Consider the following 18,095-nt stretch of genomic DNA (forward strand, 5'->3'; position numbering starts at 1 on the left):
TAGGAGTCCAGTCTAGTGGTGAGACCCTGAACACCCTGTAGACCCTTCCCTAAAATACAATAAATAAAAGAATACATTCAATAGTTTCAGTGTTTTTTCACTTTGCAGTTGCTCCTTTTAGCTTTCTGAGAATTTCAGTAGCTAAGCAACTGCATTTTACACAAGGCATATATACGTTTTAGAGAAAGAGTGAGAGCATATTAGATATTTCTCTTTTCCGTTCCCTTCACCACCTTCCAACATCAATAAATTGTTTTTATGGGAGTTTTTGTGTCTTCAGACCAAAGCTCTCCTCCAGTGCCTCATTTAAGAAAAAATAAAGTGGCAGATCATCCCGGAAATTAATAAAGTAACTGGCTCTCAGGAAATTCCTTTAATTTCGCTGTCTGACAAAAGCATCTTCCTAATGTGTGTGCACGCTCCTGTTCCCTTTCTCCCCTGTAATACAGAAGAAACTGTGTGAAACTTAATTGTGATTTTTGTAAGAGGGAGATTAATTTATGAACTAGTGAAAAGCATGGATAATCTTAGGATTTTAGTCAAATAGATTTAACCTTTTTATGGCAAATTGTGCTTTGTGATTCTCAGCTGCTCTCTAAAGCGTCACGTCTAGGTGGGTGAATCCACCACAGTAGAGGAACTAGAGATGGGGTGAAGAGAAAAGTGAAGGAAACGGGTGGTGAAAACACATGAATCTTAAAAAGATAAACTGGAAAAAAACAATGAATAGCTATCTCGTTATCCTCAAGTAACATTTTCTTCAAATGTATTAGCTGCATTTGATTTTTCAAACAAACAAAAATGAATATTTCCTAAGTACTCCAAGACTTTAAATTCAATAACTTTTTTCTGTCTCTTTTTTTTTCACCTTCCGATTGGATTATGAAAAAAAAAAAGAAATTTACTAGGCCAAAGTAAAAGTATTATTTATTACATATATTAATTCCTAGGAAATTTGGTAGAGTCTCAGAATAAACCCACTTTAAAATATTCCCAAGAGGGTCGGCCAAATAGCTCAGTGGATTAAAGCGCCTGGAAGCAGGCGCAGGGGCTGGTGTTCGACCCCCAGCCTGCTGTGCCAGCCTCACCCCCAGGGCACACTGTGATGGCAGTTGAGACAGGGCATGGTGGTGCGTACCTGCAATCCCAGCACTTGGGAGCCTATAAACAGGCGGATCACTACGAGTCTGATCTGGTAGTAAGGCCCTAAACACCCTGTAGACCTTTCCTTAAAATACAAATAAATAAATAAATAGTCCCAAGAAGTGCTCAAAAAATACAGGGTGGGTATGCATTTTAAAAGAGCACCAGTTAGAACCACGCAATCAGCCACAGAGCCTTGCCACGCTGCACACCTGTGACTGGCCCGGTTCTCCCCTCATTAGGGCTAATTTCCTCCTGCAAATGCAGCTGTGCACACGCTCCCAGCAAGGCTTAGCAGTGTGCATCCTTTGAACACATGGAGAGAGAGGTGGCCCTGTGGGGAGACCCCAGAAAACCAGCAGCACACATGCATCCTGAAGGATAAGAGAGAAAGGCTTTGCAGAATTCCGTATCCACGTGTGTGCACATAGAGGGCGCTGTATGCATACGTGCACCGGGCATACCATATAGTAGAACCTACAGTATAAATCTCAGCATCAGAAGCTTTCTGACAGTCTGTGATTGGCATTCACAGGAAGAAAAAAAAAAGAATTCTACATCCCTCTTTAAAACAAGAAGTCTTCCTAAATTATCTCATACTAGGAATAATAGAGACAAAGTACTATTATTTATTAAAAATAACAAGCCAGAAATCAGCCCAAAAAAATCCATGAAGAATTTAAACTTTATATGTAATATATATGTATATAGAGATATATGTGTGTGAATATACATACATATGGATATATGTTTGGTAGAAAAATTCATAATTGATTTTCACTGTGATTCTTATAGCATAATGTTTTTGAGGTTGCTCTAACTTTTCTCCAAAGGTAACTGTCAGTAACACCATAAATCTTGCACTATACCAGTTTTAATACTATTTTGGACTATTGAGTGGCATATTTGCCCAAAATCATTTGCAACCTTGTGGATTATGGTTTAGAATGTTACAAGTTCCATATTATGGATTACATGGTTTCAATTTATATTCTAAATGGTAAGATAATACTAAAGAGACAAATTAGGCAAGTTTTAAATGTTGTAGTTTTTAACGATTGATTTTATTCTGATTATTTTTATGCAGTTACTATAAACAATTTAAAGGGTTTTTTAGATCAGTAAATAACTCTAAGATGTTTATTTTATTTATATTTCTCACTGCTTCCAAAACTGCTATAATTTAAATTCAGATTCAGTAAATAATGTCTAGTAATATTTTCATTTAGGATGTATTTTTTCTACAAACAAAATTAATTTTAACATAATTATTAGGGACTCTTTTCAGAAAAACTATAATAAACTTCTATTACATCACTAAAGAATGCCATACCATTTTTGCAATAGACCCCGTCCCAGCAAAGCAACATTTTAGACAATGGACAAGAAGATGTATCTCCTAGTGGCCAATGGAATCCTTATCCACTTGGGAGGCGGGATGTACCTCCGGACACCATTACTAAAAAGGTAACCAATTCCAAATTGATGACACAAACCATAAACTTTGTACATCTATTGTAATATGTGTTCCATATCTGTGTCTTGGCATCATTTCTAACTTTGTTGACAACTTCAGACAAAATATTATTCGATTCTAAGTTTCATTTCACAGTAAGTACACTGACAAGAATGGGAAATGAACACAGCCAAGTGTTCAGTATGGTAATGAATGTTTGTGAACATCCTGCCACCTCTCTGCAGAAACTGCAGCACCACTCTTAAGAGTACTATAAGATACTCTTCCAAGTCCATGTATGGAAAGGTACGTGACATACACTTCTGTCTCTCTTAGCTTCTGCAGTGGGCCATAACCAATTTGCATAAAATAAATGCTGACCACAGAAAGATGGATTTAGCATTTTGAAAGCCAGGGCAATGCTTCAACTGCTTATTTAGTAATGTGTGAGCTATTGTGCACTGCACACTTGCTAGAGGCTGATGAAAGAAAAACAAAGATGCTGCTTCATGCCTGGCAAGGAAGGTGAAGGGACATGCAGGTACTAAGAATGCCACCTGCTGTGCCACTGTGACCGGAGCAAAAGAAAGCCAAGACCTAGCAGAAGATGCTATCAGTCTATTTGTAGGCTCACGAGATTTGTATCCTGCAGCATAGTTTTTAAAACTCTTACGAGTCAATGAAAGGCAATGTATAACACAATTTTTTAAGCAGTAAAATGCAAAGAAAGACAAAGAAGTACATAAACATTAATACAAAACAGCCCTTTTATCCAGGAGAGAAATGAAAAAGAAATGAAAAAGAGATGCCATCTCATGTTTACATGACTGGCGCAGGTGAAAAGGTGTGAGAAACACAAGTTATTTACAAGTGTCAGAAGAAAGGAAACACTTTTCTATTTTGGGGAATATAAAACACAATCACTTTGATAACAAATTATCTTCTGAAAATGAGCACACACACACCCTCCCCTCCCTAAGCCTCTGAATGTATCAAACTAGAAAAACTCTTGGACACAGGCTTCAAGATACTTCCAATGATTACATTAGAGAAAATTGAGCAAACTCAAATGTCTGTGAGCAGAAAGCATGTAAATTCTGCTATTCATACAAAAGTATACTCCACAGCAAGAAAAATTAGTAAATCATTATTCCCATAATATGTATATTGACTAAACACATAATTCAAATGGGAAAAAAGTTTGATGAGATGGCACACCTAAAAATACTATTTGCAAATCTCAGAAACAAACTAAACTGAAACTGGTTAGCCTTAAGTACATGAGTAAGAGACTATTTTTAAAGGATTTAATAAACATAATATTTACAATTATGATTACCTCTAACAGGAAGTCACAGGGAAAGATGGGGGAAGAGGCAAGTGGCATTGTTGATACTGTTCTAATTCTTGAGTTCAGTTGTGGCTTCTGTGGTCTAGTTTTAAGCTCGAGAGAGCCTGTTGGTTGCTTGAACTTCATAATTTGCATGTTCACTATATAAATCCACACATTTTTATCATCTAGGTGAATTTCCCCCTTGATGACTATGTCAGAGCTTTGTGACGCTGTGAAATATCTAATTATTTTATCCAAGATAATAGGTAATGCGTTGCTTTGCAGGTGCTATTTATGCTACTAATTGGCCTTTGGGGTAATATCCAGTGTTACAGGTAAATAAAACGCAATGTGACAAGTGCTATGAAGACGGGGTATGGGTTATCATGGTTCGTGTAAAGGACACCTGTTTAGGGAGAAAACAGGAAGCTGAAAAGAGAAGAGTGGACTCAAAGAAAGCTAGGGAGATAAGCAGAGTCCAGATCTTTCCAGGCTTCATCTTGTGTAAAACTGAAAGAACACTGAAGTGTTCGTGGGGAAAGACACATGATCAAGTTTTCATTTAAAGAGCACAGTAATAGCTTTTCAGTGAATGTACTGGAGAGGAGACACTTAGGAGCAATGAAACCAATTAAGAAACCTCCTAGTAATCCAAGGGAGAATAGATAGATAGTAGAGGGAAAAGCATGAATTTAATATTTAATATTTTCTTTAGAAGTATGGACAAAGGCATCTTGTGATTCATTGGACATAGGTCAAGGAAATAGATAAAATTTTCACCCTTGACATCAAGGTTTCTAACTTGGCCAAGCTCCCACTCACTAACATGTGAAACACAGAAAGAGTAATATGTGTAAGTGATGATGGGTACAGAGGAAAGTTTGCATTTTAATACATGGATCTGAGGTATCCTGAGGGCAGCCCGGTGGTGTGTAAAGTGGAGATGGGATTATCTTGATCAGAAGCTCAGTAGAGAAATCTTAGGTGTGTGCACATTTAGGACTCAGCATGATGCATGTGTAATCCAGTCATGAGCAGGAGCGAAGAAGGTCAGAGGAGCCCCAGTAGACACCCACATTTAGGAGAGGGATGTAGAGAAAGGAGACAGAGAAGGAATAATCAAAGGCACTATCAGGATGAGATTTGTTTTGCAAACTACAGGAAATTCAAGGAAACACCCTTGGGCACTGAGGAAGTAAACAGCTAACCCAGGAAGTGGTCGACAGTCCTCCATTCGATATGGTATCATTAATGACTTAAGGTTTTTTCCTTTTTTATCCTGCTATCATTATCTCCTTGACTTTGCCCTAGAACTGGTTCCTCTCCTATTTAAGATTATTTCCAATGATGACAGGTGATAGAAATTTCCTCCTTCAAATCCAGCAAGAGAGGACTGGCCAAATAGCTCAGCGGATTAAAGCGCCTGCAAGTAGGCTCAGGGACCAGGCCTGCTGGCACTGAGATGGCAATTGACACTGGGAGTAGTGGTGTGTGCCTGTAATCCCAGATCTTGAGAGCCAGTAAACAGGCAGATTACTATGAGTCCCATGTAGTAGTGCGACCCTGAATACCCTGTAGATCCTTCCCTAAAATACAAAAAAAAAAAAAAAAAAAAAATCCAGCAGGAGAGACAAGTTTCCCATAACTCTTTCATATGCACAAAGCCTTTCTTCCTCAAGTCTCCCAACAGCCTCTTTATACATCTCATTGATCCAGAAAACTAAAGGCTTTCCAAAGTAGAGTTCTGTGTTTCACTTTAATGAATCAATTGCTGGGAATAGTTAGGGCTCTCAGCTTCTTTGACTGCTAAAAAGATGTGGACAGAACAATAAGGAAAAGAGGCCCCTTAGAAATGAATGTTTGAAGAGTGTAGGCAACAATGTCAAATGATGCCTCCCAAAATTCAAACAAGGCAAGTGTTGCCTACAGACTGCTCAAATGTAGAAACCCAGAACACTTGAGGAAGGAGTTTCTTTGTGAAAGGAAATAGCATATTACAGGGGGGTGTAGAAGATAGCACAAGGAGCAGTTAAGATGGTAGACATCTGAATAGAAAGGGTGAAAGGGGGTGCCATGATCGAAAAGAAAGTTGGAAACACCAGACAGGGGAAGAGCGAAACCTGCCTTGTTTGAAAAGAGAAGGTATATGTCTTGGCAGGATATTTAGAGTGCCTGGTGGAGCAAGGGCATGCTGTGCAAGCAAAGGAAGGAACCAAATTGTATTATGAGAGGGCGGACAGCTGCTATCGTCCCCTTATTCTTTTATTGTTCTGCATGGAAATAACAGCAGGGGTTTGCTTCATCCGTGCGTGCATCCATTTGACATGAAGTCTGTTTTCAAAGTCCAGAGTAGTTGGGTCATTGCGCCATCAACGCACATCTCCCTGCTCGTCCTCCTGCCTCACTACTTGCTTTAAGAACCTCATGTAATCCTACAGTTGATTAAATATCTATGTACTGGTTGATATTGGAATGCTAAAATAAGTGTTGAATCTATCCAAAACCTGCATTTATCTTTATGATTCTTGTCAAGTGTGAAATAATACATGTCTGAAACATGTATCGTGTCTTCAATGTGCAAAGTCATTCGTATTTCCTGCTATTATGATCAATGATCTTGATTATCCAATATTAACACAGTTGCCACCTGAAATGACATCACTCAGGAGGTTGAGGCAGGAGGACTGTCATTAGTTTGAGGCCAGCATGGACTACATAGTGAGTTCAAGGCCAGCCTGATTTACATAATGAGATCTTATCTCAGAAATAAAGTGAAATTAAAAAAATTATTACAGTTTTGCCTACAATCTGAAGTCTTACAGCCTACAAGTAGCTGTGCATACCCCTAAGGAGGAAGGTTCTTTCTTTCCATCTTTCTTTTTTTCTTTCTTGCTCTAAGATGATGCAGGTCTTGCTTTGTTGAAAATTAAGATGATAACAGGACTTACCTGGGCTGCTATATTTACAGAAATAAGTGTAATATTATCCTATTGGGACTATATTATACTCCAAAGTGAGCATTCTTTAGAAGTTAATGTTCTTTTTGCTGTTGTGCAGACAGAGTGGACATTAGGCTGGCCTGGAGGCTAGAATGACAGAAAGTGAGCTGCAAATGAAACAGGGAATTCAAGCAGAATAAGTGGTAAAAATTCTTGGGCAAGCCAATTCAAATCTATTTCTCAGCACCTCTACAGAAGCAGAAGCCCAGGCCATCAGAAATTAGCAGGATGCTGCACAGATGTACTAGAAAATCAGTTCTAGAGAAAGACTTAGATCAAACTTGTGGCTGACTGCTGTGACTGTTGTGACTCTTTGATAACTAGTCTTGGTAATACTCGTGGCCATGCCTTGCAGTACTACAGAGAAACAAATAAGGATCCCTTCAGGCCATATACCCAAAGACTGAGACCCATAAAACAGACAAAAATTGTCTGGCCCTCAAGAATAGTTTGGTTCCTGTATCTGTCCTGTGTACCAGAGACAAGTGGGGTGACGGGGCGATGTTGAGGGATTTTAATCTTGCCTTGCTTTTCTCATAATGTCACAGGAGGTGGTCAGTTTTACACCCCCTCTTGATATGTTAGACCTCCAAACCTCAACTTTTGGAATCCATTAATTTAAAACATATGATCACTACTAAAAAACATACTTTTATGTAAATCCTCTTGCCCCCCCAAAAAAATTACAGGTAATACTACATAAGTACTTCAAGAATTGTTATCAAAACTTTTTCAATGGCTGAAAGAAACCATTGTTTCAGGAGAAGCACTGATATTTTAGAATTAGAATGCATCACTACTCTCTGTCTTTTGGATTATGCTGCAGTCGCTATGGGAAGAAGATTATGTACTGTGCGTTAAATCTTCACTCTGTCAACCATCATTCTAAATGCTTTCATGTATTTATGTATCTCATCCTCAAGGCTATAATGTAAACACTACTATTTTTTTACATTTTATGACATACATGACCTCAACTCCTCTTCTGTGCATAACAGAATATAACACAATGTCATGATGTAATAGATATTTGCAAAAACGAATGTTATTTTAAATTCGGACATTACACTCTGATTTGGTCAAGTTCTCTTCAGGAATGACAGGACTGTCCTGATTCAAAGGTGACAAACTATTTCAAAGTATTAGGAATTTTAAATTTCTTCTGGGTTGAATATCCCAGAAGAAATTTAAAATTAAAGAATAAAGCCTATAAGAGCACGTTAAAATATTGAGGCAGAAACACCCAGCAGTAAAAAGGCCAAAGTGACTCAGTAAAACAAATTAAATTTCAGACACTTCCTTTCTGGAGCACAAGCATCTGTAAAATCCTAGTGATATAAAATCTGATTATCCTTTAACACAGAAAGATCAGACATCTAAAGGTCGCTTTTACCCTTAATGGGTCTTACTCACAGATGTTTGTCCCTTCCAGAGTGTATGAGGGTGAATTTGTAATGATTTGACGTTGGAGAAATAAAGGTTGGACCTTAGGATGGATACGGATGAAGGAAAGGCAGCAACACCTCGCTCGCTTAGGCTTGGCTCCCAGAGCACACCCTGCAGGCTGGAGTTGCCTGTTTTCCCTCATCTAAAATGTTAGCTCTGCCACGAAGGCTTTGGGACTTCCAAAATTGTCAAGTGCAAGGCAAGATGAGGAATTCATCAGGAAGAACTACAAAAAATAATGTGGATTATATCCTGGAGATATAATCTTATATCTTATTTAATTTTCTATCTTACGTCTTCTCCCCTACCCCCAAATTGTACATTTTCCTTTTACAGAGCCATATGAAGCATTTTTTATGTATTCTTTAGTTTCTGGGAAGATATATTCACTCTTTATTTTAATTTTGGCATTTGTCATGTTTTCCAGCATGATGCATGTCAATGTTCTTTTCTTTTCTTTTTTTTTTTTTTTTTTCGGAGCCGGGGATTGAACTCAGGCCCTTGCGCTTGCGAGGGAGGCACTTATTCCACTGAGCCATCTCCCCGGTCCCTCAATGTTCTTTTCTATACACAAGTACAAAGGTAAGATATTAAATATCTTTTGGAATCATAAATTGTTTTGCTCTTATCCACATGGCTAAACCATCATTTGTGTTTTGAAACAACTGGACCAGATACCTGCTCATTGACTTTGTACTACCTAATAAGTCAGTTAGTACATAGTAATAAGAGTCAGAAAAAAATTCAGGTTTTAAATAAGGAGAGTTTTTAAGATACAATATAAGAAAAAAATCACCTTGGCCTACATGTACATGATTGTTTGGGGGGTTTTTTTGTTTTTGTTTTTGTTTGTTTGTTTGTTTGTTTGTTTTGGTATTTTTAGAGAAAGATCTATAGGGTATTCAGGGTCTCTACTAGATGGGCCCATAGTGATTCACCTGTTTACAGCCTTCCAAGGGCAGGGATTACAGGCATATGCCACCACACTGTCTCAATTGTAGTCTCAGTGCTCCCCAGGGGTGGGGCCGTCGTGGCAGGCCCAGGGATCGAACCCTAGCCCTTGCACATGCTTGCAGACACTTTAATCTGCTGAGCTGTTTGACCAGCCCTATGTTTGTGAATTTAAATAAAAACATTTTATTATTATTTTTTTAATATTTAAGGCATGTAATAGTTAAGTTATATTAACTGAAGAATGACATTCTCAGAACTTTTTTTGGCCAAAAAGAAATCTCCATGCCCATGGCTATCAGTTAGCTATATATGTGAAACCTAAAGACAACCAAATATAAATGTGGCTTCTGGGATTGACTTGAGGCCCAGCACAGTACTGCTGAGATTCCTCACTTCAAAGGGTGGAGAGGAATAGAAGAAAGTCTGGTGTAGAAAAGAAACAGAGATGAGGGTTTAAATATTGGAGAAAAGCATTGGTAGTAGAGGAGAGCAGACCTTAAGGGTCTAAAAAGCCATGGCTTGGAGGAAAGCAGATATGAAAATCAACATGGCCAGCCTATTATTAAGAGACAAAGGAAATAGACATACATTTCTATCAGTATCAAAATTAAGTGTACCTGTTCTATTCAGAGTAAAATTGAAAATGAAACATGACTGTGGATCTGACTGTTGGTGCATCAACCAGGCTTTTGCTTTGCACCACAGCAGCTGTGTCAAGTAGTGAAGCATTTGGCTTTGGCACTATATGCTTTCCCTCCCAAAGCATAATGCACTGTAAATCACCAGGAGAAATATCTTTACTCCAGGAGTCCACCAGCAGATGAGAAGAATCTTCTCCATCCCCTATGTCTTGGTTATTTTTTACTCATTGCTAGGACAAAATACGAGACACCCAAAGTTAAGGAAGAAAAGGTTTATGTAGTTCACAGTTGGTTGAGGTTTCAGTCCATACTCAGCTGTTTCCAAGGCAGAGTAGCACATGCAGAGGGCAGCAATCCACGGGGTCAGAAAATAGCAAAGAGCAAAGCAGGGAGCAGCAGCCGTGGCATCTAGGAAGCCTCCCCCTCCTCACACCACAAGCAGACTACCCTGAGGTTGGGGAGTAGATCTCACACAATGTCCATGTCCTCTTGCACAGGATGAGGATGTTTACAAACGAAGAACCCTGGTTGCCTGCTGAGTCACTTAATTAAAGTTTCAAACTTCTCAAGTTGACACCACCTATCAACCAGTACACCCTGAAAACTCCTGCCTCAGCCCTGGCTCCCCTTCACATCTCTTCTCCCAGGCTCCTGATTTTCTTCTGAGATTTTCATGGGTCAGGGTCAATTTTCTTTCCAGTTTCTGGGCAGGACAGAAAAACAGAGTAGAATTCCTTGAAATGTGTTATGACCACATCGGTGTACGCGTGGTGATAATAATCCTTTCAGGAAATAGCTAAGAGAAGTGCCAGCCAATGTGTTTGTTGGCTGATTGGTTTGCAGTGCTGGACATTGAGGCAAGCACTCTGACGATGAGCTATGTCTCTGGTCCTTTTTAAACCTTTAAGATGAGGTCTTGCAAAGTTGCCAGGACTGGCCTTCATTGCCCATCCTCCTGCCTCGCCCTCCAGAGTGGCTGAGATCACAGTACAGCCACCATCCTGGGCTGCTTTAGGCATCGGCAAGCTCTGCGTCCAGACAAGAAATGATTAAATGACAGGGAAATTTGATGAAACAGTACAGTTGGGGGAGGGATTTACATCAGAAAAGAATTCAAGCAAATCACATTTTTCCAGGTTTAATTGTCTCCATGTTTGCATTACACTCTGGTGACGCTCCATGGGAGTCCATCCCTGTTCATAACACACCCTAATGTTTCTCCTTCCCTCCCCACCTGCCATCCCCACCCCATCTCTCAGGACCCTCTCCTTTTACAAAAGCTCTAACTGTCTTTTTCTTGTCATTTTTAAAATCTTGCTTTTTAAGGGCCAGCCAAATAGTTCAGCAGATTAAAGCACCTGCTTAGGCAGACTCAGGGGCCAAGAGTTAGATCCCCGGGACTACTGACCTGATCCCGGGGTATGCTGAGACAGCAATTGAGACTAGGCGTGGAGGTTTGTGCCCATAATCTCAGCGCTTGGAATGCTGTTAACAGGAGGATCACTATGAGTCCGATCTATGCAGTGAGACCCCGTGAACCCTGTGCACCCTGTCCTAAATACAAATAATAAGAATAATTAATAATAATAATATCTTGCTTTTTATTTATATTGTGGGTTTCTATATGAGAAATCATGTGATATTTAAGCTGGTCTGTTCGATTTATTTCACTTAAATATAGAGGATTTTTTTAAACAAAACTTCTTTAAGTGAAAAGAAACAGTCTGCCCTCGTGAGACTGGAAGTGGTTCTTCAGATCTACAGTAATGCCACTGTGTGTGCTTGGAGATTGGGGTGTCTAGAACCAATTATTTGTGTGACTAGTAAATACCACTTGTTAACTTCAGCTGAAAAGGGAAGCAGTGTTTCTAACCAAATCACAGCAGCTCCGGAAGACACCTCAGCCACTCTCACACTTGTCCCACCAAGCTAGATGGAGTCAGAGCAGAGCCCTTGGTGGCCAAGGACAATTCATCTGGTATGATTTTGTAATCAGTGATTACTTCTGATCACAGTGTTAGGCAGCCACCACATGCCAGCACCCAATCCTGAGAGGTATGACATTGCTAGTTAGAGATCTGTCCAAGGCATACTAAGATACCCACTACTTCCCTCTACCTAGGTAGTCAGTGTCTCTGTCCATACTAAACTTGCCTTGCCAGTGATATAGCTCAGTGATACAGTGCCTGGCTAGTAAGTGTAAGGTCATGAATTTGATTCCCAGTATCAAAAATCAAAAATAAAATGAACTTGCTTCACCATGGTCTTCAAGCATAGTGTTGGCTTGGAATAGCAAAAAATGCACTGTTTGAAGTTGTAGAAATTGTAATATGTAAAACAACCTCAAAAAGAAATATCTAGGATCTCAAATCAAATTAATCTCCTTTTATCTAATCAGCAAGCACTCTTTAGAAAATTAAATATACTTTTGAACTATATCATAGTTGATTATCATGTTATCTTTTCCAGACAAGAAATAAAACCATGCCTTTTCTGGTATTAAGTAAGGAAATGAGTACTTATTTATTATCCAATTAGGTTCACTGTACCCCATAACTAAATTACTAACATAAGATAGAGATGGCATATATATGTATACATAGTATGCAAAAAATAGACAAAGAAAAAATTTATATATATATATATATATATATATATATATATATTTATTTGTGAGATTAAGTTACCTTTGGTCTCTACAATTACAAGAGATACAGTGATGGTCGTTAGCTTCCAGATCTTTATTAGTGTGGTAAACTGCTGAAGTGTGTATACATATTTTCGGTGGATTCTGTATATAGAAAAATGAATAAGAAAGAGAGACCTCCTTGTCAAACAAGAATCATTGACTGTCACTTACCACAGCAAGAGTACCTAGCCTAAAGGCAGCAAAAAGCTCATGAGCATGAGTCCCCCTTGGAAGCAGCTCTGTGGTTCAGTAATTGCTGAATCAGGAAAAAGAGTTGGGAGAAACAGATGAAATAATTTCCTCGACTTGATAATCTACTTCACATATTTATTTTGTTCATCAGAAGAGGTATGATGATATATTTTTAATTAACTAAGTTGAGTATTATATAATTCATAGATGTATTTAAAAGTTATTTCTATTATGTAATTAAATTTATTCTCTGAAATAAGGTACAGAGGAGGTTGTAGAGATGCGAATGGAATAATTCTCTTAAAGGAAAAGTGACAGCTGGATAAAAGACTGTTTAGTTTCACAGTCACTATTGGGTTGGATTTCTCTGACTTGAGGCAACACTATTCTGTAACACACAGAGTGAACCCCTTTATCTCCTCATACTGATGTAGCAAATACAGCTGTCTCTAGTGAAAGACCCTATTGTCACGAAAACAGGATTTTTCTCATCCAGACTGACTATAAATTATTCCTTTAACAAAAAGTGAAAACTCCAAAAAATGTCTATAAAGTAGCTATTGAACGGAAGTAGAAAATAAACTTGTTATAGACTGAAGCAATTGGAAGAATGACAGATTAAAATACCTACCCCATCAGTGTCGGACATAGGTGTTCCTTAAGTCACACGACTACTTCTTCATAAACGTGAGACAAGTTGATAACACTTATATAACCTTTGTTTTGAGACAAATCTAAAGGCAGAAATATGAAGTTAAAATCATGCACTAAAAATGTCCGAGGTTGAATGTATAATTTGAAGACCTGCATAACACCGCAGCCAGCAAATAGAAGATATCAAAGAGGAAAGAGCCCATTTCTTTTTCTTCTTCTTTCTTTTTTTTATATATTTGACTGTTGCAGGGTCTCACTACCCAGCTCAGATTCATGGTGATCCTCCTGCTTTCAGCCTCCTAAGCGCTGGGATTACAGGCATGCACCACCACTCCCAGACCTTAGCTGGCTCAGCCCGCCCTGGGCAGAGCTGGCACAGCATGTGGTGCTGGGGATCAAACCTCGGTCCCTGTGCTTGCCTAAGCTCACCTAAGCAGGCACTTTAGTCCACTGAACTATCTCACCAGCCCCAGATTCCATTTCTTGACACTTTGTCTTTACCAGATTTATTCCACTACTCATAGGTTCCTAGAATGTTAAGAATGAAGGGACTTATTGGCAAGCTATTGTTACTGTTAACAACTTCCTTCTTTTTTTACATATCTTGTGAGTGCACACCAATAGTGCCATGACATACTGCAGAATGAAATGTGTAGGCTTCGCTCTAATGTCATCATTCCACTATCATAGATGTTCTGTTGGCTTTTTGTTTCCATTAATCATTTCCAGTTCCGTAGCTGTGTTCCATAGGTTGGTGCTTATCATAGAAGAATGTGCTTGCAGTGATTGAATAATTTAAACATGACTGCTCTCACTTGTCAGCCAGCTTTCCTTCTGAGGCACAAGCACTGTGGGCTGGGGACATAGCTCAGCAGCATAAGTGTCTGCGTGGCAAGCACAAGGACCTGGGGCGTGGGGCTGGGGAGATGGCTCAGTGGAATAAGCGCGAGGGCCTGAGTTCAATCCCCGGTTCAGGCTGGCCAATGGGTGTGATAGCACATGTCTATAATCCCAGTGCTGGTGGGGAGGCAGAGACAGGAGGATCACTATGAGTCTGAGCTGCCTAATACCAAATGAATAAATAAATGAGGTTTAAAAACAATGAAAGGGCTGGGGAGATAGCTCAGTGGCATAAGCATCTGTCTAGCAAGCACAAGGTCCTGAGTTCCATCCCTGGTAACAAAACAAATAAATAAAAATCTTTTAAAATATCCTTTTTAAAATAGTTTATTTATTTATGTATTCGGTACAGGGTCTCTCTTTGCAGCTCAGAGAGAAGCAAAGAGAGAGAGAGAGAGAGAGAGAGAGAGAGAGAGAGAGAGAGAGAGAGAAACTGTGGGCCTTAACTTTGCCTTAATGGGCAATGAACATGTTAAACACTGCTGTTGAGTTCCCAGTACAGGAAGAAAGGAATGATGGGTACCTATCTGTAGAGTGGTTCTCAGAATTACCCAGCTCTTAGTCCAGAGCACTTACCACAGTACCTGTCCTCCAAGAGCTCAGTGCCTGTCCTCTAAGTACTTTATTGATGGTAGCTATTACAATACTTACCATTTTGGAAAAAATCTGTATGAATTATGCACAAGCTAACTTCCATTTTTAAGCTGAAATTAAATTTATTTTGCAGCTGATAAAAAATTAAACATATCAAAGGTGTACCATGCCATGCCTCGTGTATATTGGGTAATGTTTAAACCAGGTTAAATGTATCCACTCAACCACACATTACTTTTCCATGGTGAAAATATTCAAAATCTTTTCTTCTAGCTTTGGAAACATGCAATATAATATTGTTATTTACAATCTCCCTTGTGCAGCGACATGCCAGAACCTATTTCTACTGTAATTGAATATTCATTAGCCAACCTTTCTTCCCCCCAACTTGCATCTAACTTTCTCCTAGCAGCCTTTAGTGAGACCAAGGTCATGATTAGCATCCATTTGGAATTAATTATTCACAAACACAGACTGCTCTCTCCAAGTGAACAGTTGTCTTGAAAATATATACAGTGCCGGAGAGAGAAATCCTCAGGTAGAAGAAATGATGATTAATCACAGCACCCTAAAATATTGTCCATATTAATAGTGAAGGATAAGTAACATCTCTTCTTACATGTACCTAAAAAAGCCCATCCTCCACTGCACATGAGGACACACAGCTAGAATCCCAGAACTCTGGGAGACCAAGGCAGGCAGATCACAAGCTTAAATCTAGCCTGGGGAATTTAGCCACTTGGCAAGCAGAGTCTCAAAACAAAAGGAGATGGAGGAGTAGCTCAGTGCATATATACCCTGGATCCCATCTTCCATATCAGAAAGAAATAGATAAAATATACCACTCCTCAAGGCCTGAACCAAAAGGCATAATTTGTTGCCTGCTAACACATAACTTATAAGGCACAATCTAAGCGAAACAAAATTAGAAAAAGTATGGAGTTCCTACTTTTGTTCATTTTCAGGAGTGAGGCTATTTAGGGGTCCATTAACAAAGCTTAAAATGAGGAAGGATGGGCCTTCAATGTTGCTGATTGGCTGACATTCAGGAGCAATTTCTAAAGCAAGTTGTCACTGATTAATTACAACAGGTTTTAAAACATTTCTTTTGAAGTTGCTAATTACCATGATCAAAGAAAAAGTATGACTCTTCTCAGAAGAAAAAACCTTCTAATTCTCATTGGACTGTTGAGTATTTGCTCTATATCATGCAGTATATCCAGTATGTGATGTTACTGCCTTTAATCTTCACAGTATTATTTTAAGCACTTGCTATCTGCAGTTTCGTCGTATAAGGAATGAGCTTAGGTTCCTTGCACGTGGTTACATAATTTTAAAATGTTTGTGCAAGGAATACCATCCAGGATTGATACAATTACAAGGACTGTTTTCTGTACTGTCCCTCTTATTTTTTCAAACAATTAATTCCTGGCATTCTAGAACTTCTTCCATTTCTACAGTTCTTCCTGTCCAAAAATGCTACGTAAATTAAATCACACAGTGTGTAACTTTGGGGAAGGCTTTTCTAAATCCAGCAATCTCTCTCAAAATACTATATGAATCAACAACCCTTTCCCTTTTATTATAACCATAATATGGATGTATCACAGTTTAATTATCTCTGTTGAACAAAATTTGCGTTATTTTAAGCTTGGGGTTATTATGAAGAAAGCTTCTATCACTCTTCATGGACATGTATTTTTTGTAAGTATAAGTCTTCATATATTCCCGGGATAAATGCCCAGGAATACAACTGCTTGGTCATGTGGTATACTTGCATGTTCCGCTTTTAAAGAAATTGCTGAACACTTTTACAGGGTAAGTGTTTGCTCAACTATTTTACATTTCCAGTAGCCATGTATGATTGCCCAGTGTCCCCTCATCTTCTCTAGCATTTGGTATTAGCACTGTTTTCTTCATTGCTCTGATAGGTACATAGTGACCTGTCATTGTTTTAATTCAAATTTCCACAATAGCTAATGATGTTGGACATCTTAAGTGCTTCCTGCCCAAACCTCTTCTATTCTCTTTGATGAACAAACTGACAGCTTATGTCCTTGCCCATGTCCTAGGTCATTGGTTAGGTCTTTAGTGTTACATTTGAGGGCCCCTTATAGATCCTAAGTACTATCCTGTGTCATAGATGTAGCTTGCAATTCTTTTCAGCTACTCAGTAACTTATCCTTTCAGTCTTTTGCCACTTAAGTCTACAGTCTACTGAGTTAATTTTTAGGTGATATGAGAACTAGGTTAAGGTTAATTTATTTTGCCCATGCATATACAAGTCCAATATCTTTTATTGTAAAGATTTTTTTCCTGAAATTAAATTGTTTTCACATCTTTGTATAAAATCATTTGGATATATTTTTGTGGGTCTGTTATGGCTTCTCTTTCTCTTCCATTGGCTTATATGACTATCCTGAAAATACCACATGGTCGTGATCACTGTAACGAGAGTAAACTTGAAATTATAATGGTTTTCACCTACTTTATACTTCCTTTTCGGTTGTTTATTATTTTCAGACAGGGTCTTGTTATGTAGTCCAGGCTGGCCTGGAACTCATGGTGATCCTCCTGCTTCAGCCTACTGAGTGCTGGGATTACAGGCATGCACCACCATACACAGCTCCCTTTTTCAGTTTTTTTGGCATTCTAGTTTCATGCCTTCTAAATTTTAGGAGAAAAAAATGTATCTAAATATATTTACACAATTGGACAAGCAATGGCCGTGACTCATCCACATGGCTGACACTGACAAAGGTTCTACAATCTGAGGTACAGGATCTCAGCCTAAATCCTGAGGGAATTTTACTGACCTTATGAGACCCAAAAGCTACAACTCTTGTTGCATAATTCCTGCTTTACCTTGGTCTTAACCATCCAGCAGAAAAGTATAAAAACGAAATAAAAGAAATAAAGCCATGCTGTTATATTGAGCTATAGGGGACTCAGGTCAACAATGTCTGACATTGCTGGTCAAGCAGAAGACCTAATACTACTATGGGCTACTGGACTCTTTTAGAATATTTTGCTGAGTTTACACACCTATAATATTCAAATAACAGAACTTAACAAAAAAAGGGGATACAGATGA

The 18,095-nt window shown here is 38.7% G+C and overlaps 1 protein-coding gene across 1 annotated transcript in view; it reads left to right on the forward strand.

The window, feature by feature from the left end:
• Positions 1-18,095, forward strand: part of Lrrc7 (leucine rich repeat containing 7) — a 369,797-nt gene that overhangs the window by 269,314 nt on the left and 82,388 nt on the right. The window contains 1 exon segment of the mRNA XM_023718276.1: positions 2,491-2,610. Coding sequence (XP_023574044.1) covers positions 2,491-2,610 — 120 coding nt within the window.

Source organism: Octodon degus, unplaced genomic scaffold (assembly GCF_000260255.1).
Source record: "Octodon degus isolate 3935 unplaced genomic scaffold, OctDeg1.0 scaffold00057, whole genome shotgun sequence".
In the NCBI taxonomy this organism is placed as follows: Eukaryota; Metazoa; Chordata; class Mammalia; order Rodentia; family Octodontidae; genus Octodon; species Octodon degus.